Raw genomic sequence first — 27,985 nt, forward strand, 5'->3', positions numbered from 1 at the left:
GGTATCCAGAACCATGAAGGTAATTCATTCATCCCAAATTGTTATTATTTTTATTTGTTGTTACAAATTTTAAACCATTTATCTAAAATGAGAAGATCAAATAAAAGGTATTGCGCCGGTGCAATGCAACCGGATCTCAGTCCCGGTAGTTTATACTTACTTTTGGTCTAGATTCTTCGGCTAACCATAGATGACAACAAAAACGGCATTAATGGCTGAAAAGATAAAGATAGAAAGTCATATTATGATATTAACATTTTTTTTTTTTTTTTTTTTTTTAATATTTGGGTCGCAAATCGCAATGGACAGAGAAGGATGAGACAAAATCAAAAATTTCCTCGTCCCAATGTCGATGCAAGGTCGTGGTCTTTGTGGGTTATACCGTGTGTGTGTATATATATATATAGAGAGAGAGAGAGATGCATATTTTCTGACATGATTGCCGACCTCATCAGCTTCCACCAAAGTACAGAGTCATTCTACAAATATTTAATGTAAACTTTTCAAACCTCCGCGTTTCCAAGCTGCCGTTGACAATCTCCATTCAAAAGTCGGTCTCTCTTTGAATGCCCTTTCCACACTCCTTTCCCTTCAGGTCTTGCGCATTTATTTCGCTTTAGAAAATATGCCAGTCGTACATTTGGGTGCAATTTATTTTGCTTAATTGCCTTCCATCTTTGTCTCTCTCTATGGTTGTTACGTTTCTATTCTGGATTGAGTTTTAGGTGTGCCCAGTTGGTTTCTTTGAAGCAAAGTCTCAGATCTGTTGGGTGAACTGCATACAGGTCTCTACTCCTCTTGATGAATGAATTATACTTTTTATTTGCTTTTGAATATATGGGATTGTTTGCTGGTATGTATTTTTACTAGTTATTGAAAAAAAAAAAGAGATTTCTGTGTTTTTTATGTTTTTTTTTGGCTCTTAGAATCAATATGTATATACCCATTTGTTTGCTTGTTAGAATAGTAGCTCTACTGGTATTGCGTTGACTTATCATGACTTTCTTGCAATTGTAAATGTAATGCAGGATCTGTGCTTGCAGTTTTCTGGGTTTGTTGTTGGCTTTCTAAGAATTTAAATAGAGGAAAGTGTTTATTTGGTACAATTGTATACTGGACCTGTGAATTTGAAGGGTTTTGGCGGAATAAACTAGTTTATATTCAAAGGCTGTTGTAGATAGGAGAACTTGGACTGAGTTGTCTTTTAAGGATTTGTAATTTGATGTTCCTATAATAAGATATACAGAAGATGATTGTAAGGAAACACATGGGGCGTGCGTCTCCAATACTTTTGCTCCTTTTGGCATTTGGATTTTTCTTTGCAACTTATAATTTGTTAACTATGATAATACACAACAAAGCTTCCAATTTGGGGAGTTGGGTGGTGGATGGGGTGAAGAGATCAGGGGACTTGAATTCAAAATTTCATGTTGCCCTTACGGCAACCGATGCTCCTTATAGCCAATGGCAGTGTCGTATTATGTACTACTGGTATAAGAAGGTAAAAGACATGCCCGGATCGGATATGGGAAAGTTTACCCGAATTTTGCATTCTGGAAGTCCAGACAAGTTGATGGAGGAGATTCCAACTTTTGTGGTTGATCCTCTTCCAGAGGGCTTGGATCGGGTGAGAATCTTATTGGTTGCTGTATTTCTCTTATCTTTTGTTAAATCCATCCGTACATTATTCTTGTAATTCATAAGGCTTTTGAACCTAGTAAACTTTGAAATATGCTTCTTCACATAGGCAGTTTTTATCATTTATGTATTTTTGTCGATTTGTTGTTTTAGTACTGATCTTTTTTGATTAAATGAGTGTTAGGTTCAAGACATGTTTCCATGAATTTCCAATTAAATTCATAGTTAGAAAGTCAATAAAAAAATATGTCTGTCCATAGAGAAATTGATTAATGTATTGTATGCAACAAATTGTCTATTGCTTTATTGTTTTCGTTGAAAACAGAGTTTGAGAGAAAGGAGCGTCTATAATTGTAAAGCTTGTAAACTATATGGCTGTGTCCTTTGAAAGTTTGCACAACATATATTCAGCCTTTCCAAAGTTCATCTAAGAGAGAGAAAGAGAGACAGTATAAGAAAATTAACGAAACCAGTATCATGTACTTTTCAAGGAATTTAGAATTTCCAAGGATGCACATTAATTTTTGAAGGTCTATCCCAAAAAAAAATTTAGAGTAATTTTTTAAAATTTTGTCAAGCATATATGTGGTTCCGCCCCTGGTTGCAGATTTGGATTGATTAGACTTTGTACTTCTGTTTGAATATCATGACCGTTAAAGCTTTTTGGCAAAAGTTTCTGACTCTTCTCACAAAATAACATGAATTTTAGAGAAAATACAAATTCCGTGGCAAAAAACAAATTATGTAGCTTATTTAGTTTCATCCATATGAATGAGGCCTCATAGTCCTCCCCTTGGTATATTTGTTCTCTTGCCTTAGAATGTATTTGCATGTATCAACTTGACCATGGCCTTGACGAATTTCTTTTCTTGGGTTGCTTTGATGACGATGCTACCAAATTTTCAGAAATAATTCACCATTACCTTGTTTCTTTGCAGCTAAAGAATAATTTTCTTCCATAATAAAATAGTTAGAACTATTTGTATTGGGAATGTAACGGCTCAGGGAAAATGCTAGCTACATCTATGCTATCACTCTAAAAAGAGTAGTCAAGTTGCAGTTAGAGCTCATTAGAATTACTTATAAAATTCGGTCTCACATAGGAAGAAATCAATGTGAGACTTAGCACCCATAAATGCGTTATAATCCACTCATTTTATGTGAGCTATTCATTTTCTCAATGTGAGATTGGGGTGTTATAATATCTCTCATTAAATCCCCAACGTCCTTGTCACTGTCTACATTATGCAATGTCTTAGTGCCACATGGTGTTACTAGGTTACTTTGACACCATTTGTAACAGCCCAAGAAAAACATTAGTCATATCTATGCTATCACACCAAAAAGATTAATCAAGTTGCAATTAAAGTTCACTAAAATTATTTATAAAGCACAGTCTCACTTGATCAAGAATCAACGTGACGTAGCGGAAGACTAAGGTAACTAATCAAAGAGCAGCGTCTTTGATTCTGCAAGGAGAAGCGTCTTCGTGTTCTACCTCAAAAGATAAAACAAGCCCGCATGCTAAAAGAAATATAAAACTCCGCAGAGTATTTGAGAGAAAATTGATAGTAATTCAATTGATTTCAAGTTTTACATAATAAGCTTGCCTATTTATAGAAGAGAAATACTTGTAGAGAAAGTAAACCTAATCCTAGTAGTAATAGTAAACTTAATCCTAGCAGTAATAGTAAACCTAATCCTAATAAGGAATGAAAAATAATTAAAGCAAATCTAACCCTATTAAGGAAAGGAATTAAAGTCCTACAAAAATAAAATCCTAATATAAAATTGACAATCAGCAGGAATCGTGACAATCTTTCCTTTTATATTTCCATTGTCTGAGAATGGGTAAAATTCTGATCAAGCGGCACTCCTCGAATATTATTATTGATATTTTCCTTATTCTCTTTTTTACCGAAAATATAAGTAAATATCGTCCTACATCATAACGTAGGACTTAGTACTTATGACTACCTCATAATCCACTCATTCTATGTGGGGTATTCATCTTACTAATGTGGGACTGAGGTGTCATAGGGAACTTGCTTGCATAAATAGGCTGGTTATCAGCTTAGTTAGATGATATTAAGGATTGTGGATTCATGGTACTGGTAGTGATAAAAATACAATTTTAGATTGTGTTTCTAAGCACCTGTATCAGTTTTGCTATATAACAGTAATGGAACTTGCCAAAAGCCAATAGGTGTGGTGAGTTCAAGAGGTTTCTTATGAGTTTATCTTTTTCATCGGGACACAGTATCAACATAACCAGTAGAATAAAGCTAATATGTTTCAGTTTCAGCATCATTTCTTCTTGAACTTCTCCTCTCTCTCTCTCTCTCTCTCTCTCTTCCTTCTATTCTTCTTTGAACTTTTCAGCAATCAGAGAGTCCTGTTTGACTGAATACCAAATTATTAATACTCCATTTTAATGTCGTATCCAGGGTTATGTTGTTCTAAATAGACCATGGGCTTTTGTGCAATGGCTAGAGAAAGCAACAATTGAGGAAGAGTGAGTTTTTTAACTTCGATTTCTTAGACATTGTTTTTTTCCTTTCTTGGATGAAAATCTGGAAGCTAGTGTGTTTTGTGGTCAATGCAGATACATTCTAATGGCAGAGCCTGACCACATTTTTGTAAAACCTCTACCTAACTTGGCACATGGAATCAAACCAGCAGGATTTCCTTTTTTCTACATTAAACCAGCTGATCATGAGAAAGTAATTAGAAAATTTTATCCCAAGGAGAGTGGTCCTGTGACTGATATTGATCCAATTGGCAATTCTCCTGTAATTATTAAAAAGGTAAAATCTTCTATCACTATTGTGGCTTGTATACTGACCTGATGGTGATTGATAAAGCATTCACGTTAATTAATTCATTAATATATTTATTTGAATTATCAGAAGCAATTGAGAACAGGGTTTCAAACCTAAGAAGATGCAACATTTTATTACAAATTAACACTTGAAAAAAAGAAGAAGAATGAGTTCCATAAGTAGTACTAAAAAATAAAAATTGCCCATCTAGCCTTTATCAACAGAGTTATAGTTATGTTGTTCAGTAAGCTGATATTTTTCTTTTACTGTGATTGCCTTATTTTATGGTATTCACTAAATTATCTGCATTAGTCCTTGCTAGAGGAAATTGCTCCCACATGGGTGAATATTTCCTTGAGAATGAAGGATGATCCAGAGACTGATAAGGCTTTTGGATGGGTGCTTGAAATGTGAGTATTATTTTAGAATATCTGATATTAGTTTTATTTAGTTGATGGTAACTGATCATGACATTGCTGATATATCTTGTGATGATGTGACCGTTTCTTTCTTGAATTAAGGTATGCATATGCTGTAGCATCTGCATTGCATGGTGTGCGGCATACTCTTCATAAGGACTTTATGCTTCAGGTAGGAATGATGCTTGGTGATCCTTTTTGTCTTGACTATTTCATGAATTCATAGATAGGCTTTAACATGCATCATTTTGAGTTTCCAGCCTCCATGGGATCTCGAAGTGGGAAAGACCATCATCATCCATTATACTTACGGATGTGATTATAATTTAAAGGTGAACATGCATCTCTCTCTCTCTCTCTCTCTCTCTCTCTCTGTGCGGCTGATTGCTTGACTCTGATTGTTAGTGTAACTCCTTGAAGGAGTTCTAGAACTTATTATTTGTCTATTTTTTATACCAAAGTCTTGTTCACCTAGTCATTATTCCTTAAATTTATTTACCCTAAGTTGGTAATCATCCAGGGAGAACTAACATATGGAAAGAAAGGTGAATGGCGTTTTGACAAGAGATCATATCTTGCTGGTCCTCCACCGAGAAATCTCTCCTTACCCCCTCCAGGGGTTCCTGAAAGTGTGGTAAGTCCATTACTAATAATTTTTATTTATTAAGAGCTTATTTGAGAAACTAGAAAATGGTGGTCAAGGACGCATTCAGTTGGCAAGTTCCTGTTTCTCAAACAGCGTAATCCTTAATTATCATTATGATTTTGTTAAAAGACATGCAATAAAGTTATTGATTTTGTTAAAAGTCACTTGAACTGAAGTTATTGATCATGTGTGACAATGATACGAAGTGCTAAGCTCAAGTTGTTGGATGATTATACACAAAGCCCATGTGTGTTAAGAGCTACTTCATAACTTAATTTTGTGGCTCCGATGAATATAGGACCATCTAGTCTGCAAGTATCTAGGTTCTCTTTATCATTTCTCACATTTCTCTTCATATCATTTCTTTGATTCTCTGAATTTTAACTGTTCATAGTCCATCAGTAGAACCTTTAGGTGTTTTGTTGGTAAAATATTAAATTTCTGGTTTTATGGAAGCCTTTATCTTTGGGTTAATGTATTTTGGCCAGATTCAGCAACTGTAATTATGGATTGCTGGTCTAGCTAGTCTAAAACTTCAATCTCTTTTCAGCATTGAGGTGCCTTCTGTGACAGATTGCCCACAAAATAAAACAATGACAAATCTGTAAGGTTCATAAAGGTTTATGGAAGTTTCAGAAACAATAGAAATGTTCCTGTTACTGGAAAATTGGAAAAACCTGCACTTTTAATAACTTGAACGAAAACTGTGTTTGTATGGGTGTTATAATTTGGAACCTAACTTTATTATATTATTCCAATAATTTCTTTATATGATCTAATTTTCTGTCAAACTAGGGAAACATTAGTTTTTGGTGCACCACAGTTCACCGTATCACCATGAACCTCATGATATTCTTCATGTTCGATACTCAGATTGATGGGGTGAAAACAAGCATATTGGATCTACCATTACACCACAAATCACGATGAATGAGCCGCAAAGTACGGTGGACTGTTTTTGATCATTAACTATAAATCTTGAGTTTGTCTCTCCAATGTAATCCTGCACCTCTGGATATACTCAAAGATGCGTCTCCCCTGCTCATTACTAGATCTTTTAGTACAAAAAGAGTTCATGGGACTTTGAAACCAATGGAGATGCAGCTTGTGAAATTGGAGATGGATAGGACAATTTGCAAGTTTCATTTGTTAGCTAGCTAGACTTATTGGGAGGAATTCTTTTGCTTCTAAGCCAATGGTGTTTTGTATACTACCTATATAAATAGGGAGTGGAGGGTCAAGTCATGGGTTTAATGTTTTATTGGTATATGAGTTGTGTTTACCTAGCAAAAAAGAGAATTTTTATGAGAAAGCAGACGAAGCATCCCATGTGTGACTGACTTTTTATGAGGATATCATGCCAGTAAAATGGACCAAGATTTTTCAAAATAGGGTCTCCCAAACCTTTCTAACCATTCGACTTGCCCATTAAGAGATTGGAGAGGAAAATTTTTGATGACTTCGTTTCTTAGAATGCTAAACAAGGGGACAACATGAAAGTGCTATTGATGAGAATTACAAAGGACAGGATTGACCGTCTCATTTTAGCATATACAATAATAAATAGATCTATATTCTAAGACCTTGAAATGGGTTGATGCAGACTTAGCTACCCTACTGTATTGGAATTCATCTTCTTCCAACATGCAGATGAGGAGACTGGCTGTGGAAAAAAGTTGATGTATAAATCTGTGATCAATCACATGGTCTAAATAAGCTCCTTTGGTTATTTATGTAAAGAGCAGATTTTCGTTAAAAAGTTGGTGTTAATTTGAGGGATAAAATTAAGATTCCTCAATTGATTAAGATCATATGAACTCTTTAAGGAGGAAAATCATAGATCTTATCAAAAAAAAAAAAAAAAAAAATCATAGATCTCAAAAAGCATCTACATCACCACATTGTTAAACAATGACTCTACTGATTAGGACTGTCAAATTTTCTAAGCACATAGGTAAGTCTGTTAAATTTACTTGTATAGAACAATAATTGCTAGAAACAACATAAGTACTCATTAAGGGCTCAAAAGTAATTAATAGACTCCAATGTCTTATGTGACTGATTAGTCTACAAGTCAGACTCCTTTCTAATTGGGTTTTAATGGCTGTTGGTCGAGAAACGTGAAGGATAATGCACTTATTGATTATGGGCTGCATCAGAATAGATAAGATTTGTTTCTTCAAGTAACTGGATTGAAATTTTACTTGAACAGGAGTTTATGCAGTTCCTAAAGCTTTATTTGATACAAGTGATAGGACTCTTTTGTTAGGGATTAATAACAGGTACTGTTCTTGTAGGAAGCTCCACTAGCTTTTTAGGTTTTTAAGGGATATGTTTGGGATTACGTTTGAGAAATAGAGCTTTTAAGTCATAAAGAGCTTTTGGGCAAAAGCTTCATTTTTAAGCTTTTGCCCAAAGTACTTTTTGACAATTTTTAAGCTTTTTGGACCCTTAAACGCGCTTTTAATTTTTTTTTACCAAACGAATGTTTTTCTTCAAACGGACTTTTTGAGTGTTAAAAACAGTTTTAAACCCCTCAAACGCAATCTCAAACAGGCTCTAAGTGCCAATTGGATGACAATAGGATGGAAGGCAGGTTTCTAAGAGTGGGAACTTTTGAGGCCAACTCTAATAATCAGGCGTTTAGAAGAAATTGGGCATTGAATTCCATGGAAGTGTATTTGGACTGCCCTCCAGAAAAGTGGCTTTCTTTACTTAGACAACTACTTGGCGAATGATCTTATAATGAAAATCATGTTACATTGGAAAATATCATAGCGGAAGGGTTTTATATGTGTAAGAGTGGTGGGGAGATAGATAGCGGATACATTGGCATGTCACCAGGGACTGGTCTTCCCTATTTCTGGTATCTCTTGGGTAATGCCAATAACGGTGGTTCAAATGTTGATTAGTTGGTAAAAAAGGAAGGTTTGGAGAACATAAGAGGATTGTGTTTTGTGCTTTGCCTTTATGAGAGTGTCCATGGTGGGAGAGTTTAACCATTTTTTGCTTTTTAATATATTCAAACTCGTATATACAAAAATGTGTAGATACAAATGTATGAAATGCATGCATATATAGAATTCTGTGAATCCTCTTCAATTTTCTGTTGAGGTCTATCCTGTAGAGGTACACAAATTGGATCATTGATCGATTTCTAGGTTTCGTTTTAAACCTAATTGGTTACTTCCAATTACGTAAATCACTAGTTCAAACCGCACTCGAAGGTAGGGCATTTCCCATTTTTATAGGACCCAAGCCAAGTATCACATTGCACTTTTAGCCCTAATGTCCACATTGTGATTTTGCTTATAGAAACTGGTAAGTGGAAGAGGTGCCTCTGTTGAATGTTTAAATAGTTTCTATTTAAGATTATGCTCCTCATCCCAATACTATGGTTGTAATATTTATTTTTGATGGCTGATATTAGCATGCTTAGGCCATTAACCATTACATATCCCTTCCAATGATCATCCATTACCACACCCCCCCCCCCCCCCCCCCCAGCTTTTTAACAAGAATATTTTATTTTGTTGCTTCTAACATTGTACATGATGCTGCCTCATTTAAATTCCTTAAATAATTTAGCAACATATTCACCACGTGGCACATCATGCACGCCGATAGATGTAACAAAATTAAATTTTGACCGTGAAATTGAGAGAATCCTATTCCATGCCGATCATAAATTTAAATGCAACTTATGTGAACTCTCTCTCTCTCTCTCATCCTACACTATTCTTGTTTGCAGGTAAGACTTGTAAAGCTGGTGAATGAGGCTACTGCAAATATTCCTGGGTGGGACACATTAACCAGTGACCGAGACCAAAAGTAAGACAATAAGCCCATGGTTCCTTGGTTCGGTTCTGATATCAGTGACTGCCAGCGGAGCCATTATTGATACCCAATTGCATATAAAGAAAGGAACGGTATAGGTAAAGGAAAGGAATGGATTGATGAATCAAGACAATGGATCTTTATCTAAAAAACAATTTTTGACATGTAAACATGAAGGGCATTATTCTTTTGTATATCCATGTTAGGTTTATTCAATGAGGTTTGTTTTGGGCATTTGAAAATCTTCGTCATTCAAAAGAACGAGTTTGGTTTATTGAAAGAGTAACGTTACATACTACATTTTTATTCAACAATTATCTTGTTTAATGTGGCAATCTTAATCAACATTTAGATATGTTATTGTTAAAATAAACTCGATGGTTAGTTGAGACTGTCACAATAATATTAAGGATTTTATTTTTTTTTTTCTAATATAATAAGGAAAGGGCTACAAGGAGGGTTATGCCATTATTGATCCTGGTGTAAGAGAGAATGAGAGAACCAGTGAAAATGCTACCAAACACAAGGTAGCGGCCCATATGTCATATAACATTATTCTTACTAAAATGGAATTTTTCTAGGCAGTTTGGTTGGCTTTTTAGAAGTCTTTTTTGTTGTTTAAAACACAATAAAAAAACTAAAAATAAAAACCACTTTTAAGACGTTAGTTGCTTTGAGGCAGTTTGGTTGGCTCAAAACAATTTTTAAAATCCAAAATGGAAAAACACTTTTCAAAAACTGTTACAAAACACTTGATATATACTTCACATTTACTTAGAAATATGCTAGAACTATACATTGTGCTAAAAAAAAAAAGAAACATATATAGCAGTGATTTAGGAAGGTTTCAATTATTCGCCTTTACTAAATTTTTTTTGTTAAAGGGTTAAAAGAGATAAGAATGCGCCAAATAAAGAAGAAGCAATCATAAAACTTTTAAGTTCATCTTCAATTGTTTATATTGAAAGAAAAATAGCTGAGAATTTCAATTATAGATTCGATATTTAATGGTTTTAGTTTTCTTAAAAAGGGTAGGTTGTAATTTTAGACACGTTATCTTGATACATATTTATAAAGTTTGATAAATATACAGAAATAGACTATATTCTGTAATAAAAAATAGATATATCTAGTGGACATTTCAAACTAAATTCCTGGCTTAGCCACAGAACTTTTATTAAATAAATAATTTGCCTCGTCTCTTAATTTCCTATTTTGTTCCCCTTTCTATAAAGATGTATCTAATTACCAATTGTAGTTCTACACATTTATACCTAATAAAAGCTCAACACACCATTCTCTCTCAAGGGCTTTTTGTTGAAGATTTTGATGGCCTTGTAGTGAGAGAGGGCCTCATTTGGACAATTTGCTCTCCATCAACTCCCATTCTCTGAGCAAAACGCCCAGCCTCGAAGAAGCGTTTCACTGCTTCATCCACATACTCTTTCCCTTCCCTCACATTCATTTCCTTCCCTATCTTTTCTGGGTAACTTGTGAGGGTATGGTCTCCTTTCAGCACTGCCGCCAACTGCAAAAGCTCTTGCTGGAATTCCGTAAGCTTGGCCTCCTCATTAGCCTCCCCATTCCTGATCTTCACTGGAGTAGGTAGTTTCTCTATTGAATTACCACAAGAAAATATAATAATCAGATCAAAGATCTCGAACCCGACCCACCACATAATGGCTGGCATATTTTGATACAACCCACAAACCCAATACGAAATTAACAAGTTATAGTTAACTTATATATATTTGAACTCGACAAACGAACACAAATTATCACCAGGATTTAGATAAGGCAAGTAAAGTGGCTAACCTGGACAATCAGTTCTGGGTTGTGTCCTTTTATGAACTATAGCTTCGAAAGTGCCTGCCCATTCATCCCTCTTGGTTAGAAAAGGTGAGGAGAGGTTGAAAAGCTTCTTCACTGTTGCTGGAATGGACGAGTGATGAAATTCTGACGTTGGAAATGGCGATCCATTGGGCCCATGAACAACTGTAACATCATCAATGCATCACACGTTATTATACATTTTGATTAGTTTAAATTTAACTGGTATTGGGCAAGAGAGGAGGCAAATTTTGGGTGCAGAGTATGATATTTCTTTTTCAAACTTTCACATTTATGGATTTTGACAATGGCAGATAAGGACGAAAAGGTCGGTCAGGGTTCCACCACTTCGTGTCTTCTATCTATTTATAAAAAAACAGTGTGAAAATGGCAGATTTGACAGCTCCTGCGCCTCACTCAGAGACATAAAGATAAGCAAGAGAAGATATTTCAGTCAGATTATGGCCAGAATATGAATATGGTAGCAAAGATTGTAGAGTTTGGAAGAAGTAAGAAGATTTGAGCTGTCAGTAGGACCAATTGCGTTTACCTTACTTTTTAGATGAGCAATTAGATATGTGTAGTTACCGATCTCGACAACGATAGATAACGAGAGGACAACCTTTCGTGCCGATGCCGATCTATAACTAGGGGGGCCTCAACTCAATAAATATTGGGCGTTAGGGGTTTACTCATGATCTTTTATTGGAAGTGGTTAAAGTATGAACGAGGGGCTAAGTTTAATTAATAAAAATTAAAATCAAGGAAGGCCATTACCCCTCAGTCTATATGTAGTTCTGTCCCTAATCTCTGCCTATAAGGGTTTGTAAAATGTTAAACCTAACTACAACAGTTTTACAATTTAAATTGGAGTTGTGATACATTGTGATGGACGTCGTTTTGCAATCCAAAAAAAACAAAAGAAATCTCCCAAAAAATCTAAATGGAAGCTGGCAAGAAAGGGAATATATATATATATTTTTTTCAAGTTAACTAATTTTGGGACTTTTTTTTTGGTTCCCACACGTCCCATTTGGAAAGGGGACTATGACCCAAAATGTCGCCTTTCAATGTTCAAACGTTCATAATTTTTATTCCAGTCACTATTATTAAATAGAGACATCTTTTGGGTTTAAAATGTCACATCCACATGTCAATGTTTTGTCTAACTTTTGTAGTGTTATTGACGTGTGTTAGATTGGAGGATGTTAAAAAACCTTGTAGTTGTTGGTATATCATTAGTAGTCTTACAACATATATGTAACTAAACATGAAATATTTGTTCATGTTAAAAAGAAAAGATATGATTAATTAAAGTTTTTATTATACACATTATATATATATATATATATATATATATATGTGTGTGTGTGTGTGTGTGTGTGTGTGTTCAAGCAGGATAAAAATAGACTATATATATAAGAGTTAAAGTTTATAAATGATAATAAATCTTTTTAAGTAATTATCTCAATTGGGCAAAGAAAATTTGGTTCAAATTTAAAAGTAATATTAGATATTAATTAGATAAGCCTTTTTTAAAAAAATAAAAATAAAAGAATAGCATAATGGGCATTAAACCGGAAAAATAAATTGAAATGGCAGGACATACCAGTGCCCTTCTCAATCCAAGGTGAGACCGCGATGGTAGGGACCCTGACTCCCAATCGATCAAAGGTGAAGTTAAAGGGCTCGGGCCCCACGATGCCGTCCGGGCTGGGGACCCCACGCACGGGCGTAGGGACATGATCATAGAACCCACCATGCTCGTCGTATGTGATCAAAAAAAGGGTCTGGTTCCACTGCGGGCTGGCTCTCAGCGTCTCGTACACCTCCTTCACAAACATCTGCCCCTCGTACACATCGTGCGACGGGTGGTCGTCGTTGGCCGGGGCCACTTTGAGGTCGAAGTAGCGCTGCTCCACCACAACGTAGCCCGGGAGCTTCCCTTCCTTCGCGTGCTTCTTGAACAACGTGTCGTAGTCGTGGAACTTGCTGGCGTACTTGAGCTTCCTCAGGTTCCTGTAGAACATCGTGGTGGGGACCACCTGGAAGTATATTCCGAAGGATATTCCGGCGGCGTCAATGTTCTCGAAGATGGTTCTTTGTGGGTATCCCTTTGCCAGGAGCTGAGCAACGTTGCTTGTTGCCCCTGCTGAAGTTGCTGAGTGCACGTAAAGCCGGTTCGGCTGTGTTGACGCCGGTATCGCAGCAAACCACCTTAATTAAGATTATCAAAAATATTAACAACTAATCATATTCTTGTGCCAATTGTACTACGTATAGTATTGTTGCTTATTTCATAAAATAACAAAAAATAATATTTAATAGACCCTTAAAATAAGGTGACTCTGAAAATATTGAATTTACCTCTTTAAATTTGAAATTCTCAAATTTATAAATTTTATTCGTTCATTTTATCTAAGCCACTAAAATAAGTTATATTTTAATATTTAATAAAAAATTCTTATTAAATGTTAAAACATGACTTATTTATTTAATGAACAGTCGACTGAGATTTATGAATTTAAAAATTTTAAATTTAAAGAGAATTTTGAGTATCTTAATTCGAAAATATTGTCCATTTGCCCTATAGAATGCTTTACTTGTCCTTTTGCAATTGGCATGATTCAAAAAATATATATTAAATATTTATAGTCTAACCCAAATGGATTTGGATTTATGCTTAGTTCATTTGACTTGCTCGACTGATTTGTAAGAAAATTTTGTTTAGTTTACAAAATGTTCATGACAACTGAGAAAAAAATGCTGATAGTTGCATTATTAATTATAACTATTTTCATTTACTTTTAGTATTACTAGGCTACTAGCTCCTCATTTTCCAAGAACCAAATTAAAAAATATTGGGTAATAAAAATTCTGTTGCTGAATTAATGCAGATTAATTTGAATAAATAAATAGGCTGGAAATTTAATAAAAACTTTAATAATTACCTGTCAAACACTGCAAATTCCGAGACAAGGGCTTTAAAGACCGCGACCTTGTCGGGTTGGAAGCCATTCATGACGCTATGAGACATCTTGGTGGTGTTATCCATGGAGTAGGCCTGTTGAGCGAAGCCGTTCATGGGAGCCGGATTTGCGGAGGTGTTTTCGGAGCCGAAAATTTGTTCGCGAATGGCTTGGAAGGAGTGGCCGGGATCTGGGTCGACGTAGTGGGACTGGTTGTTGAAGAAGAAGCGCTTGGAGGTGGGGTCGGTGACGGACAGCGCATTCCACTCGGAGCCGTCGACGCCGTTGATTTCCGGGTTGATTTTTTTCATCCAGCCCAGCATGTGGTCGAACGACCGATTCTCCATCACGAGAACGACGACGGTTTTGATTGGGCTTGCTGCGTGAGTTCCGCTATGGAGGTGGAGGAGTAAAAGGAGGAGGAGCATGGAAGCTACTTTTTTGGTAGCCATTGATGAATGTGAGAGAGATAAAGAGAGAGAGAGAAGGTGGTTTCCACTTTCCAGAAGTGAGAGCACGTGAGTTGCTTTTAAAGGGATGAGTTGTGGGTGTAATTGTGTAAATACGCTTTCGAATAGGGACATAGGACATGGGACACGTACACTTGTGATATTTGTTGAAGATATACTAGAATTTAATAAAAACTTCGTATTTTGTCTATAAAAATTTATGTGATAAAATGTCACATTATCTTCATTTTATTTTGTCATTGTCCCGATTCATGCACATAAATTGTCTAGTCCCAAAATTCTGAACTTTTTTTTTTAAAAAAAAGGGGAAAATTTCAGAAAGCCCCTCTGAACTTCCAGCCAATTTGAAAAATCTTCCCTAAATTTTCAAAACTCTCATTTAGGTCCCCTAAACTTTGATTTTCTCTCACTTTGGACCCTTTTAACATTAAACTACGTCATTTTGAGCTGGGTAGGTATTGTAATTTTAGGACACAAAACGACGTAGTTTAATGTTAAAAGGGTCCAAAGTGAGAGAAAACCAAAGTTCAGAGGGCCTAAATGAGAGTTTTGGAAATTCAGGGGGAGTTTTTCAAATTGGCTGGAAGTTCAGGGGGGCTTTCTGAAATTTCCCCTAAAAAAAAAAAAAATTACTTGTGGCTTTTAAAATTACTATTGTATTAAACTCTATTAATAATTCATCTCAAATCTAATGATGGTTTTAAAAGACATTTATAAATGTAGAAAAGTGGAAGTATGTGTAGCATTACTCATAAATTAAAAGTAGGGTAAAGTCTACTTAACCCCCTCAAACTATCACCCCAATGACAATGTACCCCCTAAACTAAATGCTAGCAAAATGACGAAACTACCCCTATAAAATTTTTAATAAGACAAAAATACCCTTAAAATTTTGAAAAAAATTAAATTAAATTAAATTTTAGTATTTTGTTTTTATTTTAGTAAGGTTAATTTTGTCATTTTGTTAAAATTGGGAGTACATTGTCATTGTTTTGGTAGTTTGGGAGGTAAATTATCACAATTGATAGTTTGAGGAGTAGATTGTCATTAGGATGGTAGTCTAAAGGGATTAAGTGGACTTTACCCTTAAAAATAATTAATCAACTAATACATAATTGGCCGGCCGCTAAATAGGAGATTCCAATTAGGCTTTATATTCCAAGATTTATTGTGTAATATTATTCATGATAGAATTCTTAAAATACTACTTATTATATCTAATTAAATGTTTTAGACATTATCATTTTAGCATTCATTTAAAAGGATTTTGGCACCGATCATTTCTCTTAGTAGTTTACTGCACCTCACTAAGTTATATATTCATTTGGATATATAAAACTAAACTCTTTAATGAGAGATATCTGTTGAACTTTTAAACTGTTATAGTAAAATATTTCTTAAATCATTCTTCAACTATTACCGAGATTCCATCATTTGTTTTTCTAAATAATAGAATTTACCGCATAAGAAAAATTTACCGGGTGGTATGTAATGTAATGTGCTAATGACAAATTGTAAGCATCATTTTTACTACAAGATTTCTCCAACTTCCAGCTTTCAATCTGTGGAGTAAATATTTATTACCTTTCATAGGCTCCATTAATTTTAAAGACTATTTGTAATAAAATATACTATAACTTTTACCATAATTGTCTTACAAACTCACCTAACAATTTAAATTTTATGGAAGAGAAAATATACTTAAAGAATATTATAAAGTCATTTACAAATTAATGTGGTAGTCCATAATTGGTAAAAGAATTGATAGTATCACTTCAATTTGTAAATGACATTATAATAAAAGTTGTCGTACTTTTAGCACTACTGTTAATTTTATGAAAATGAGTGTTACCTGAACTGGTACATAACAATTCACATTTTAGTAGCACTTAAACTGTCACATCAATTTATATGTACATATAATAAGTATCATGTAAATTTACATAAACTATCACGTCAATTTATTTTTGTAGAGTCCGAATCATCACCTCCTTCTTATCTTTACACTTTTTAAAGGCTTACTATATATATATATTATCTTTTTGTCCTTCCTTTAAATAAGTTGACAGCCTTGAAGTGATCAAGTGCAAAGACAAGTAGAAAATGGCGGTAATAAAGATGAACTATGTCCATTTGTTGTTTGAACATTAGCTGGTAACCACCACAAAAGTAGTATTTGAAAATGAGAGGCACAAGCTCCCCCTATGGCATGCTGAGTGCGACCATTCTCAATGCCAGCCCTCTGATTTGCACTCGGTTTTCTTCATGTTCAGACGAGGTTGGACTTGGATATATAATATATCCTCTCTATTCTTTTATTCTTTTTTCCTTTAATGTTAAACTCTTGACTTTATGGTGTTTGCAATAGACCATTATCTTTGCTAAAATATAAATAAATAAAAGCAAATCATCGTTGTTGCATAAATAAATTCATCTTTGTCTATAGTATAATATAAGATGTTAAGCAACTGGGACAGACAATAATTAAATGAGAAAATTATTGAAGGCGTTACACTGAGGAACTATTTTAGTAAAAAGTTTTTCAGTATTTTTTTTTTTTTTGATATGTTCACACAGGAGAAGGGAGAACGAAAATTCAAATTAGTAACATCCGCTTTATGAGGCGTAGTCTACTGCTGATTGAGCTACTCATTAAGGACAAAAGTTCCTCGGTATTAATCCAGACACTCAGGCAAGAAACAATGATAATGGCCATTTCCCTCCCCATTTCACCAATGAATTTCACTTTTTGTGGGAGGCAGTTTAGTTTCAATTTTTTTTTTTTTTTTTTTACAAAAATTGAAGATTGAAATACTAATCTTTTTCAACACAGTAGGAAGAAGTATTGTAAATTATTAAAAGAAAAGCCATTTATAGAGAACCCAAAAAAAAACAAAACAACAAAAACAGTGCAAATAGCAAACGGAACTCTTAAAAAAGTAACAATGTTGACAGCATGGGTCACTTATTGGGCACCGTGTTATTCTCTTGTAGCATATCCCTTTGCTGTCATTCCCTTCTCCGCTCTTTTATACCTTATCCCTAACTTTTAATGATTGGGAAATATAATGGAAGCACACTACCACGTAAACTTCCCACCCATTTAAATTGTTTAGTGACGTACCTTTTGCCTTCCATGGACACGACCAAAATAACCCTTTACCTACTGAAAATCAATATCTTAAAGTGCTATAGATAGTAATCAGGATAATCAAGATTTGACAGCATAATTGATAGGGGGCAAGAAACAGGATTTAAGTAGACTATATATATAGGGGTACTAATCTAAGAACTAATTTTTACTGTCATATCATCCGGTTGTAATAGTCTAATAAATAGACTAACTCTAGGCAGAATATTGTCAAAAACACCACATGCGTAGCACCTAGAAATCCTACTAGTTTAAAATAAACTAAAAAGCCACAAGGCGTAAATAAACCAAATCTTATCTCAGATATAATACGACTTTTAACATAAGAGGCATATTCCAGAGAGATTATTTCATCAGAAAATAAAAAAAAAAAAAAAAAGTTCGAGTCAAGCCCGACTTCACCAAAATGCTATTATATCATCACCTATCATATACTCACCCATATATAACCACCAAGTAAGTAGAGCATAGTAACAATATAACAAGTCTTTGATCCAGAAGCAACGACCATTACACATCACACTTGCACTCACCCAAATATACTCTTCACCATGTTTCCCACCATCCAACTTGCTGATACCCAGCAACCTTCCCGAATCAAATGGAGCCTATCCAAAGCTTCATAGCAAAGAACTTGTCAAGTAGCATTTACTCTTTATATATATTTATCTGCTGCCAGCTGAAGACAGTAACAGTGTTTTTGACAGCTATACTGTCATAACAGTTGAGTAGAATGGGAGCACATCTATATTCCACCAATTGCCTGAGACGAAATGCCCAAAACCAACAGATGATCGTACTAACACGTTCTATCCATCCCAAGTAACCAGACAAAGCATTTACTTCTTACAAACTTCAAATCATAGTGGATGTTTCATATTTCTTCCTCCAGGCTCAAGAGCTCGATGAAATCTGTACAACATAACAAACCAAATGTACAAATAGTATCACATCACTCCCCAAAAAAAAATAAAAAATTGAAACAAGCATACAGAAACTACTGAAAGAAGATGAATCAAATTAGCCAACAGGGATGGCAATATTATCTGTATTTGGTGAATTCATATCACCTAGCAAAAATGAGATACTTTTTCAAAATCTTTTGGTTCTACGTGACCATAATTGAAGTGGGTATGATAGATAAAGGGCAGTAACAAGTAGAAACATGAAGTGAAGTGAAATTAGCAAGTATCTGCCACACATTATCTTGCCCTTTGACGCATACAAGCAAGCCAACCAATGAAATGATTAATTATAATGTCTGAATATCCCATATAAAACTATTCTTCAAGACTTGGATATCTCTTGAAAAGGTTTCTGCTTTTGAAAGCTCCAAACTCAACGCGGTTGATATGTTAAACAAAATGTCTAGTCATATTGTGTACCACAAGAGCAGCTAGTTAAGTCCGCATCAGGAGTCTATTGATTACTAAGTAATCAATCAGATCAAAGGCTCTAATGAACAGAAGCTGGCCCAGGAACTTGATATTGCTCACGTGCATAAGAGAAAGACCCAATACCTAACCTAAGAGAATCTAGGAATTAAAGGCTACGTGCTAATGCATAACAGATATAAAAGTAACATAACTACTAACACTAAATATCAACCAACTCAAACGTTAATGTGCTTGTTCCCACTGATAATCCGGGATTGAGACTCACCAAAGAAAAACAGATATAGTTGGAACAATGCACAACAGAAACCCAGACAAGAGAAGGAATGATAAAAAGTTAAAAACGGACCTTCCCACACAAACAGGAAGCAGTGTAGATACACATTACCAACAGAGACACAAAACACATGCAGAGAAGCATATGTAAATGACGTATGTGCAACTATTTGATAGGATAAAAACTCACTTGTGTAGTAGCAAGTGCCTGCACGAAAGCCAATGCCACCCATGCTCCAACAAAATCAACATTGTCAAGGCTGCAAAGTTGGAGTTTAAAGTTGGTAGCAAAAGGATGCATTACATACACCAGAATCATTCTCGAGGACCTGAGGAATGATAGTTTGTTAGGCCAGAACAAGTTTCTCACTATAATAGTCACTTGTAATACCAGTAGAGTAATTGCCAACCATTGAAGTATAGGAAATTTGATCTTACCACCTATACTCTCATTTGACGTCACACGAAGTAACGACCTGTCCAGACAGATTGTCCTGGATATTGATCAGGCAATGGAGTAAAGTGCTGATTTCCATTGATGAGTTGATGCTGCTGCTGCAACTGCTGTTCATTGTGTAGATTTAGCTGCTCAAGTGTCTGGTATTCTTGCCAGCCATTTTGTTTTTCCATTGAGAAGGGTATGGTTGGAACTTGTTTTCCAGGAAATGGAAAGCTGACTGTCCCACTAAAGCCATTGCTGATACTGATGGGCTGGGGGTTTGAATAAGATGGGTGATTGACGGAACTATTTGGCCCATTTGGCCCATTTGGCCCAGGGCTGTTCGTTGATGATGGCAACTGATATCCATCCAACCAGCTATAATCATCCATCAATGGATTACCACTTACCAAGTCTAAACCAGAAATGGATTCATTCACTTGCTTAGAGCGAACAGGGCTAAAACCAGGGGGAGGCCCAATGTGCCTAACAGGCCGACTAACTGGATTCTTTCGCAATCCTGCTGGCAATGCTGATGAGGTCTTCACAGCCAAATTGTCAGGCATGGCCCGAGATGATGTAAAAGCAAGAGTCACAGCTTCTGGAGCTTTTGTATAACTGTAAGACATACCACTAGTATTAGCACTGACAGCTTGCTGGATGGACGCTGAAAGTGCAGGAGTTGATATGCCAAAATCTTGTTCAGATTTCATTATGTGCCCATTCTCCACAAACCTTAGACCTTTCAAGCCATTAGCAAGAAGAGCTTCCTCTTCCACTGACCACTTCGAAGCATGAGATTGAATAGGTTGGAGATGCTGTGGGACCATATTACCAACAGAGGTCGGCACTTGTGAATCCACATCAAGAGCAATCTGCTGCCGGAGATTACCTAGAGGGGCTGAAACAGAACCACCAAGAAATTTAAGATCACCTGCTGAAGCATTTTGACCAGGCTCCAGGCCCTCATACGGGTCCCATTTCAAACCAATCACATCAGTTCTCCTCTCAGCCACTGTTGGCTTAAAAACTATTACCTCGTCCTCCTCTTCTCCTTCCATGTATAGCTCAGGATTTGGCTGCAGGATGCCCAAATTCTTTGTTTTCTCCATCTGATTTTCATACAACATACCATTCGTATTAGGCATGCCTGCATAGGTGGTTGTAAACACGCAATCATCTAAGATTTGAGGCTCAATACCAATAACAAATTTCTTGGCCTTTGAATCAAAATGTATTGTTTCTTGATCGACCCTAACCATATTTGCTAGAGCCTTCCCTGCTGCTAAAATCCTTTTAACACGGGCCAGTTTTTCTTTATTTCCCTCACCTCCAAAGGAGTGCTTCCTCGAAAAATCCAAAATGGTTTGTGCAGGAAGAAGTGGCAAGAATCCTCTTAACTCAAAGTCCTCCCACAAAGCAAGTCGGTTTTCAGTTTCCCCTTCTTCATACCTGGTGTTATTAAAGAAAGTCTCATCTTCACCATCATCAATAGACATCGGCTCATTGGACAAGAGCTTATTCAGGAAAGATATGCAATTTTTCCAAAATTTTGATCTAACACTTTCCTGTTTTTCGTCCGCCTCGCTCCCTGCCGCAACATCAGGACAACACGCCAACCATTCTACAAACACAAGAATGCCAGGCAAGAGGTAACTTGAAGAAAGATAATGCAGCTGCACACATCTCTCCAATATGTGCCCCATCAACTCAAAAACTGCAGTAAAGGCATTCTGAAGTAGAACAGCACGTTGTACAATCTCTGAATATGTCTGACCTTCTGTCTCCCTTTTTACATTATGAATTGTGAATATAAGAATGGAGATAAGTCTAACAATGAGAAGTCCATTCTCAATGGCATCAGCACCAAAATTCAGCTCTTCTTCTGGCCCAGAAGACAGAAGCTCACGCAAACCACCACTAACCAACGAGTGAACTTCTGCAAATGTTTCCAGGCTAGAAATATAAAGCCAGAAAACCAAAGAGGAAAGAGAGAGAGAGAGAGAATCAGTCCACAGTGCTTGGTCAATTATATTCCCAAATTAGTAAAGGTTCTAGATGAAATACCTTGTGCGTGTGAAAAGAATGCCATTCAGACGAACAAAACGGATGCAAAAGGATTTATATGTCTCGGGCAAAGTAGATGCTCTCTCCTTAACCTGGCTGCCTTCTGAGTTAGTATCTTTTGATGCAAATTTAGTATCCCCTTTCCCTCTTCCCTTGCCAGTCAACCGCACAGGTGACTCCTTGACCACAGAAGCTTTAACATCCTCAGGCAGTTGAGAGTAACTCTGACGATTCTGCCAAGAATGAAAATAAAAAAAAAAATATATATAAAAAAAAAAAAATACAAAAGAGAAGCATATGCTAAGCTAAATACTAAAGGATTTCTCTTATGGGATAAGAAATTATGACTCATGACAGAAGCATAAACTGAAAATAGCTTTTACTTTGGCAAAGACATGACCAAACATATAGGTTGCTTGAGAGTCCACAGCGCCCAACTTCAGTAAAAGTCATCAAACAATTCACTTAACCACCACTTAACATGATCTAAGGAGTTATAATAATACTGCCTGTTTATTTTTTCCATGGGGCAAATAAAGGGAGATTGGTAATAGACTTTGATTATGAAACAATCAGCAATGTGTAATTCAACTGAAGCGTATTTCTTTGATCTATTTTATAGATCAAAGATTGACAATTACATTGAGAAATCTAAGCATTGAAGCAAAAATATCATATTTTCCTGTTTATATACATACATATTTGCAATTAATATATGCATTACATGTATATTTGTAGAGAAATGCTATTTAGTAGACTGTTATATGACTGTCATACAACTGGAATGACGTGCCAGTAAAAGTCAACTCCTGTACTAATCCAAAAGGCTGATATTCACTGTCACAACATCCCAATTATATGGAAGGCAATCATATAACAATCTACCAAATAACATTACTCATATTTTGTAACCTGATTTTAAGACACTATAACTCTGCCTATATCATACTTTGGTCCTATATAATTTCCAAATGGATCTTATATGATGTAAAAGGATCCATGTAAGGAAGCCCGTTCAGTTGGGATTAAGGTTTAGTTGAGTTGAGTTCTCAAATTATCCCATATCAAGTTTTTGAATGAGTATTGCCTTCCAACCAAGATAGTGAATTAGATTCCAAACCCACAAACATGCTCATAATTATCCAACTGATGTTACGTGATTCACATATTCAAGAACATCAAACAGAAAACGAAAACAGCCCTCATTTCCATCTTTATAAAAAAAGTACTCAGCTTTCATAGTTCCATAATAAGAGAAGCATTTCATACACTAAATCAGTATCTAATCTAAAAGACTAATAAATCAGATGAAAAATGTATAACAGCAAGCTGTTGAGTCTACAAAACACAACATAATTGTATGCAGATAAGATTAAAAAAACATATGATAAACCAGCAGACATACAATACCACACTCCGCGAACAAGCCTCATCTCAGGTTTATCATATATATTTCCCTGACAAACAAATTCAAACATTATACCTTCTCAAACGCAACAATCAAGTTATCTCTCGCAGTTGGAAAGGGACTATTCACTGCCAGACTCCGAAAATATCGATAAACAGCCACCAGCTCATCCCCAGAATATGAAGCCAATATGGCAAGCTGAGATAATAACCGAGAGAATTTGTCACAATGACAGATCAAAATCACAATATAACTTAAAATCCACCATATACAGAGAATAGATTTGGAAAACATAAAAATAAAGAGAAAAACCTGATGATGGGGATTCCCACTTGATGGCCAAAGAGATGCAGCCTCCAAGTAGTAACTTGAAGCTGCCGCAAACTCCCGACTTTTGGAGTCACCCTCCCCATATAATCCTTTGTAACGTGCAAGGTCACCCAAGTATATCAAACAACGATGACAAGATATCAGACCTTTCTTCATTTCAGCAGATTTCTTCCCATCTTTCTCTGTAACAATTTGGTTCTCTGTATCCTCAGAGAAATAACCACCCAAAGGGAGCCCATACTTCGCTCTGATTTTTAGAATGAGATCATGGTAAAACCCAGTTGCCTCTGAAAGAAAGGTTTTGAATTGCAGTCTTATTTTTGTAACTCGATCAGGTCGTGTAGGGCCCTTCACACCCTGAGATGTGTTTGAACCTGCAGAAGTTAGAGCAGCACTGAAGTGTGCTCTCAATTCCTCAATTCGCTTGTAATGCAACTGCCATAGAGCATATTCAATGTTGTGCTGCTCAGTGAAAGCATGATCCTCAAGAATTATCGCTTCATAATTCTCACGCATCTGTTGCCAGGCATTGGGGTCTGATGGGACTCGTGCCTGGGCTGACCTCCGACGCCTATTCTCCAATTCCATGTTCTGCACAACAGACATGATCTTAAAAAATAGATATTTAGGGGAAAAATATAGATATTAGACACACACGCAGGCACGCACATACACACACACGGAGAGAGAGAGAGAGAGAGAGGGTGTCCTACAAGTGAAAATTCCAACGAAATTTTTACTACCACAAACTAGTTTAGCTTAATGGACAAGCCAAGCCCCATAACTAGAATGAAAAAGCCCAATTTTAATGAGGAAAAAAATAAATACCTTCTCATAAAGGCGTTGGGCACGCTCCCTTGAAGAAGGAGCAGACATTTTATCCATCTGTACAATCATCATCCATTTAATATGCTATCCTACTTCAAACAGCATTAATCTGCAGAATATTTACAGGCGCGCAATCATCAATCTAAAGATGAACAAGAAAATACTACAGCTTTTCAATAAAAAGAAGATTAAAGAAAGTGAAGAACAGTCACATGTGAAACAATCCACACCAAACCAAATACAGCAAAACAGATTCTCACTAGCTGACAACATCCATGACAAACAAAATCAAATTTTTTAACTTTTCCTCATTTAGAGGTACAGAGCATTTGGATTCAGAGAAGTGAATGGAACAGAAGCAAGACAGGTAACATATTTAATCACTTCTCATGTTTGGATATTGTAATGAGGACAAAATTAAAAGGAGAGGAAAGGAAAAGGCCCCAATATAATTCCACCCAAAATTGGTTGGATTTGGTGAGCCATATACAACAATTAAAGCATATTGTGCAAATTAATTATAACAAAGCTTCGCAGACTGAGCTTGCTTGGTAAAGTTTTTGAAAAGTGTTTTGAATTTTAAAAAGTTTTTCTGAAAGAATGAAAATTTAGAAGTATTTTCGGTGGGAGCCACATTTGAAAGTGTTGTCTGTGGAGTACATAAAAAATCTATTTAGTAAACTGAAAAGTGTTTTTGAAAAGCGAAAAACAACTGAGAATTATTTTCAAAAATGCCAAAAAACAAAAACAGAATTGGTCCTAATGTGGCCGCCGCCACATGTCATCTGTGAGGGATGGAGTCTAACAATGAGAAGTGGTTGGGTTTTGGATTTTGAAAAGAGTTTCTGAAGAAGTAAAAACTGAGAAGTGTTTTTGGTGGGAGCCACATTTGAAACGTGTAGTTTGTAGGGTTCATAAAAAATTCTACTAAACTAAGAAGTGTTTGTGAAAAGCAAAAAACTAAGTATTTTTTTTATAAGTAATCGAAATATTATTAAAGAGTAATGCTACACACACTCTCACTCCTCCACTCGACTCTCACAGTCTCTGACGTAGCTTTTAAAATCACCATTGGAGTTATGATAGATTATTATTGAATTTTCATCCAATAATAATTGTAAAAGCCACGTAAAGGAGTATAGAAGTGGGAGTGTGTAACATTACTCATCATTATAAGCGTAAGTTGCCCAAAGTACATAGGAATTATGCAAGAGAAGCCACCTAACTAGTAGAGGCAAAAAAAAGGAAGGAAATCACGATAACTAATCACCAAAGGATAAACATAAGCAAGTGTCCAAAGATAAAATATATTGAAAAGTAGAGACTTAATCTCCTCCAAAGTCTTCTCACAGTCCTCAAAACTTATATTATTCATTTTCTTCCATGGACACGAAAAAAAGCACGAAGACACCACCTTCCACACAGCAGCATCCCAAGTGTTGCCAGCATAAAAATCAACTGCTCGTCTAGGCATGAACCAAGACAACCCAAATCAAGTCCAAATTGCACAAGCAACCTCACAATGAAGCAAAATATATTCCAAAAACTCCCCATCCCTTCTACATAAACATTACCACTCAACCACAATAACGTGCTGCTTACAGACATAAGTATTTTCAACAAAATAGAAAAAAAAAAAAAAAAAGCAAAAAAAAAATTTGGGCCTAGTGGGGACTGGCCTCCAAGGGTGGCCGCCACTTGGCAACTGTGGTTGTCACCATGTAGATTTGGTGGCAAACACCATGGTGTCTGGCTGTCTGCCATCCAAATCAGCAGCCACAAAGGCGGCTAACAAGAAAATCTGAAGGCCACCATGGAACTGCCACACAGATCCAGCGGCCCCCTCTCATGGACGCTAGTCTCTACTTTTTTGAAATATATATATATATATAGGTACAAGACAGCCTACATTCCTGGAAAAAATGAGCATGTGTTTTCAATATTTCTACATGAAGGTGTGGAAGTTTTCTAAAAAGTGTTTTGTGGTTTGTTTAGAAAAGTGGTTAGTGGTGGGGCCACATACTATTGTTTGAGAAATGCTTTTCAATGTTTGAAAAGTGAAAACATTTTTCAACAAACAGGGCCTCTATTTTTTTCCGACAATTCTCTACTTTTCCATCCATGACCGAAACAAAAATGATGATACAAACTTCACTTCATTTCTCATTAATCCTCTTCTCGTCGGTTCATTTCTCTCTGACTAAAATGCCAAATCATGCTAACAATTCCTTCTACACAATGATTAATCAGATCACAATCATTAAACTAAAGGCAGGCTCATAATCAGATCATCTTGCCTGAAATTTCTAAACGAGAAGATAGAATCAGGAGGGAAATTGGACTTATCAACAGTAACAAAGCAGAAAAATATAACCACCCCGCCCCCCAACCCAAAAAAAAAAAAAAAAAGGTTCTCGAGATCTACTTATTGTTGAGGAGATATCATTAAAAATAATATCAATGGAAATTCAAATAAAAATAGTTAACATATGACCACTAATTTCTGATCCTTGTATATGCAAAAACGAAGCCATATCTAACATTCAGAACAACAGAAGACCAGTTAAAGAACTCTAATAGCAATATGACTACAACTGCACCATAGAGATTTTCTATCATTTCTTCTCAACCTAAAAACCCCAGACATGAAAAATCAAAATCTTAAAACAAACCCCCAATTCTATGTAGTATCAAATGCAACTACCCAAACCTGTAAACATCATCTTCCACAATTTTGCACAAACCCTCCGTTTGGCTGCTGAGAAGATGTGAGAAAAGAAAAGAAAAGAAACGAAAAAGAAAAACCCTAGAATTTACAATTTCTGTCACCTGAACCCCGAGACAACTATTCTGATCCCCAACCAAAAAAAGCCTGAAACAATGTTCGACTAAATTAGACAAATTTATATTTCCATATTTTTCCGCTTTCCTTCACTGTTTCCTCGACTTTCTCGGCATTTAAACGTAGGCTAAAATAGTAAAAGAATCCCAAGAAAACATATTAAAAAAAAAAAAAAAAGGCCCTCACTGATCAAAAAAATGGAAATTTTTACCAAGGAAAGACAATCAGAAAAATTAAAAATAAGAGAAAGAAAACCAGATCCAATACATCCAGAAACGGGGCAACAATTAGACGAATCAGCTCCAAATTTGCCAAAAACAACACAATAATACAAAATCTCAAAAAAAAATAACAATAAACAAAATAATGACAAAATAAATAACTAACCTCGCGAATCGGATCCAGGGAGCAAAATATCTCGGATCAGAGCATCGTATTGTGAAGAGAACGAAAGTCTTCGTTAGGGTTAGAAAGAGAGAGAGAAGAGAGAGAGGTGGTGTGGTGTTTGGTATTAGGGTCGAATAGGGGATGAGGTTAGAATTTCAACGATGTGCGTTCTCTTTTCCTCTTTTATACAGTATACAAACCCGGGGTTTGCATCCAAGGCCGCGATCGATAA

General features: G+C 35.8%; 3 protein-coding genes across 4 annotated transcripts; 1 reads left to right on the forward strand and 2 right to left on the reverse strand.

Annotated features, from left to right (window-relative positions):
- LOC132163943 (hydroxyproline O-arabinosyltransferase NOD3) lies at nt 1–9,647 on the forward strand. Its single transcript, XM_059574326.2, has 10 exons — nt 1–19; nt 310–785; nt 1,029–1,627; nt 4,086–4,153; nt 4,244–4,445; nt 4,773–4,870; nt 4,982–5,051; nt 5,140–5,211; nt 5,400–5,513; nt 9,277–9,647. Exons 3-10 carry the CDS (start codon nt 1,250–1,252, stop codon nt 9,358–9,360), a joined length of 1,086 nt encoding a protein of 361 aa, XP_059430309.1. The 5' UTR covers nt 1–19; nt 310–785; nt 1,029–1,249; the 3' UTR covers nt 9,361–9,647.
- Nucleotides 9,648–10,501: 854 nt separating this feature from the next.
- NPC2 (non-specific phospholipase C2) lies at nt 10,502–14,676 on the reverse strand. The gene is made up of 4 exons (XM_059574577.2): nt 14,144–14,676; nt 12,802–13,409; nt 11,178–11,357; nt 10,502–10,976 (listed from the first exon to the last, which is right to left on the reverse strand). Exons 1-4 carry the CDS (start codon nt 14,611–14,613, stop codon nt 10,666–10,668), a joined length of 1,569 nt encoding a protein of 522 aa, XP_059430560.1. The 5' UTR covers nt 14,614–14,676; the 3' UTR covers nt 10,502–10,665.
- Nucleotides 14,677–18,065: 3,389 nt separating this feature from the next.
- Nucleotides 18,066–27,923, reverse strand: SMG7 (Telomerase activating protein Est1). 2 transcript variants are annotated; one of them, XM_059573641.2, is made up of 8 exons: nt 27,754–27,923; nt 24,525–24,581; nt 23,679–24,287; nt 23,442–23,564; nt 21,959–22,191; nt 19,891–21,847; nt 19,643–19,781; nt 18,066–18,694 (listed from the first exon to the last, which is right to left on the reverse strand). In XM_059573641.2, exons 2-6 carry the CDS (start codon nt 24,579–24,581, stop codon nt 19,912–19,914), a joined length of 2,958 nt encoding a protein of 985 aa, XP_059429624.2. In that variant the 5' UTR covers nt 27,754–27,923; the 3' UTR covers nt 18,066–18,694; nt 19,643–19,781; nt 19,891–19,911. The 2 variants fall into 2 exon arrangements, with proteins under 2 accessions (XP_059429624.2, XP_059429623.2); XM_059573640.2 differs by having other exon boundaries at nt 24,525–24,633.
- Nucleotides 27,924–27,985: the final 62 nt, after the last annotated feature.

This window comes from Corylus avellana, chromosome 8, assembly GCF_965113065.1.
Source record: "Corylus avellana chromosome 8, dhCorAvel1.hap1.2, whole genome shotgun sequence".
In the NCBI taxonomy this organism is placed as follows: domain Eukaryota; kingdom Viridiplantae; phylum Streptophyta; class Magnoliopsida; order Fagales; family Betulaceae; genus Corylus; species Corylus avellana.

Coding starts and splice junctions, on each gene's coding strand:
- NPC2 (XM_059574577.2), bottom strand. CDS start 14,613: ATGGCTACCAAAAAAGTAGCTTCCATGCTCCTCCTCCTTTTACTCCTC. Junction 13,410..14,143: donor GAATTTGCAGTGTTTGACAG/GTAATTATTAAA, acceptor ATCTTAATTAAG/GTGGTTTGCTGCGATACCGG. Junction 10,977..11,177: donor ACCCAGAACTGATTGTCCAG/GTTAGCCACTTT, acceptor GTAATTCAATAG/AGAAACTACCTACTCCAGTG.
- LOC132163943 (XM_059574326.2), top strand. CDS start 1,250: ATGATTGTAAGGAAACACATGGGGCGTGCGTCTCCAATACTTTTGCTC. Junction 4,154..4,243: donor AAAGCAACAATTGAGGAAGA/GTGAGTTTTTTA, acceptor TGGTCAATGCAG/ATACATTCTAATGGCAGAGC. Junction 5,052..5,139: donor ATAAGGACTTTATGCTTCAG/GTAGGAATGATG, acceptor TTGAGTTTCCAG/CCTCCATGGGATCTCGAAGT.
- SMG7 (XM_059573640.2), bottom strand. CDS start 24,596: ATGATGATTGTACAGATGGATAAAATGTCTGCTCCTTCTTCAAGGGAG. Junction 23,565..23,678: donor GTGGGAATCCCCATCATCAG/GTTTTTCTCTTT, acceptor TTATTATCTCAG/CTTGCCATATTGGCTTCATA. Junction 21,848..21,958: donor ATTCTTTTCACACGCACAAG/GTATTTCATCTA, acceptor TTATATTTCTAG/CCTGGAAACATTTGCAGAAG.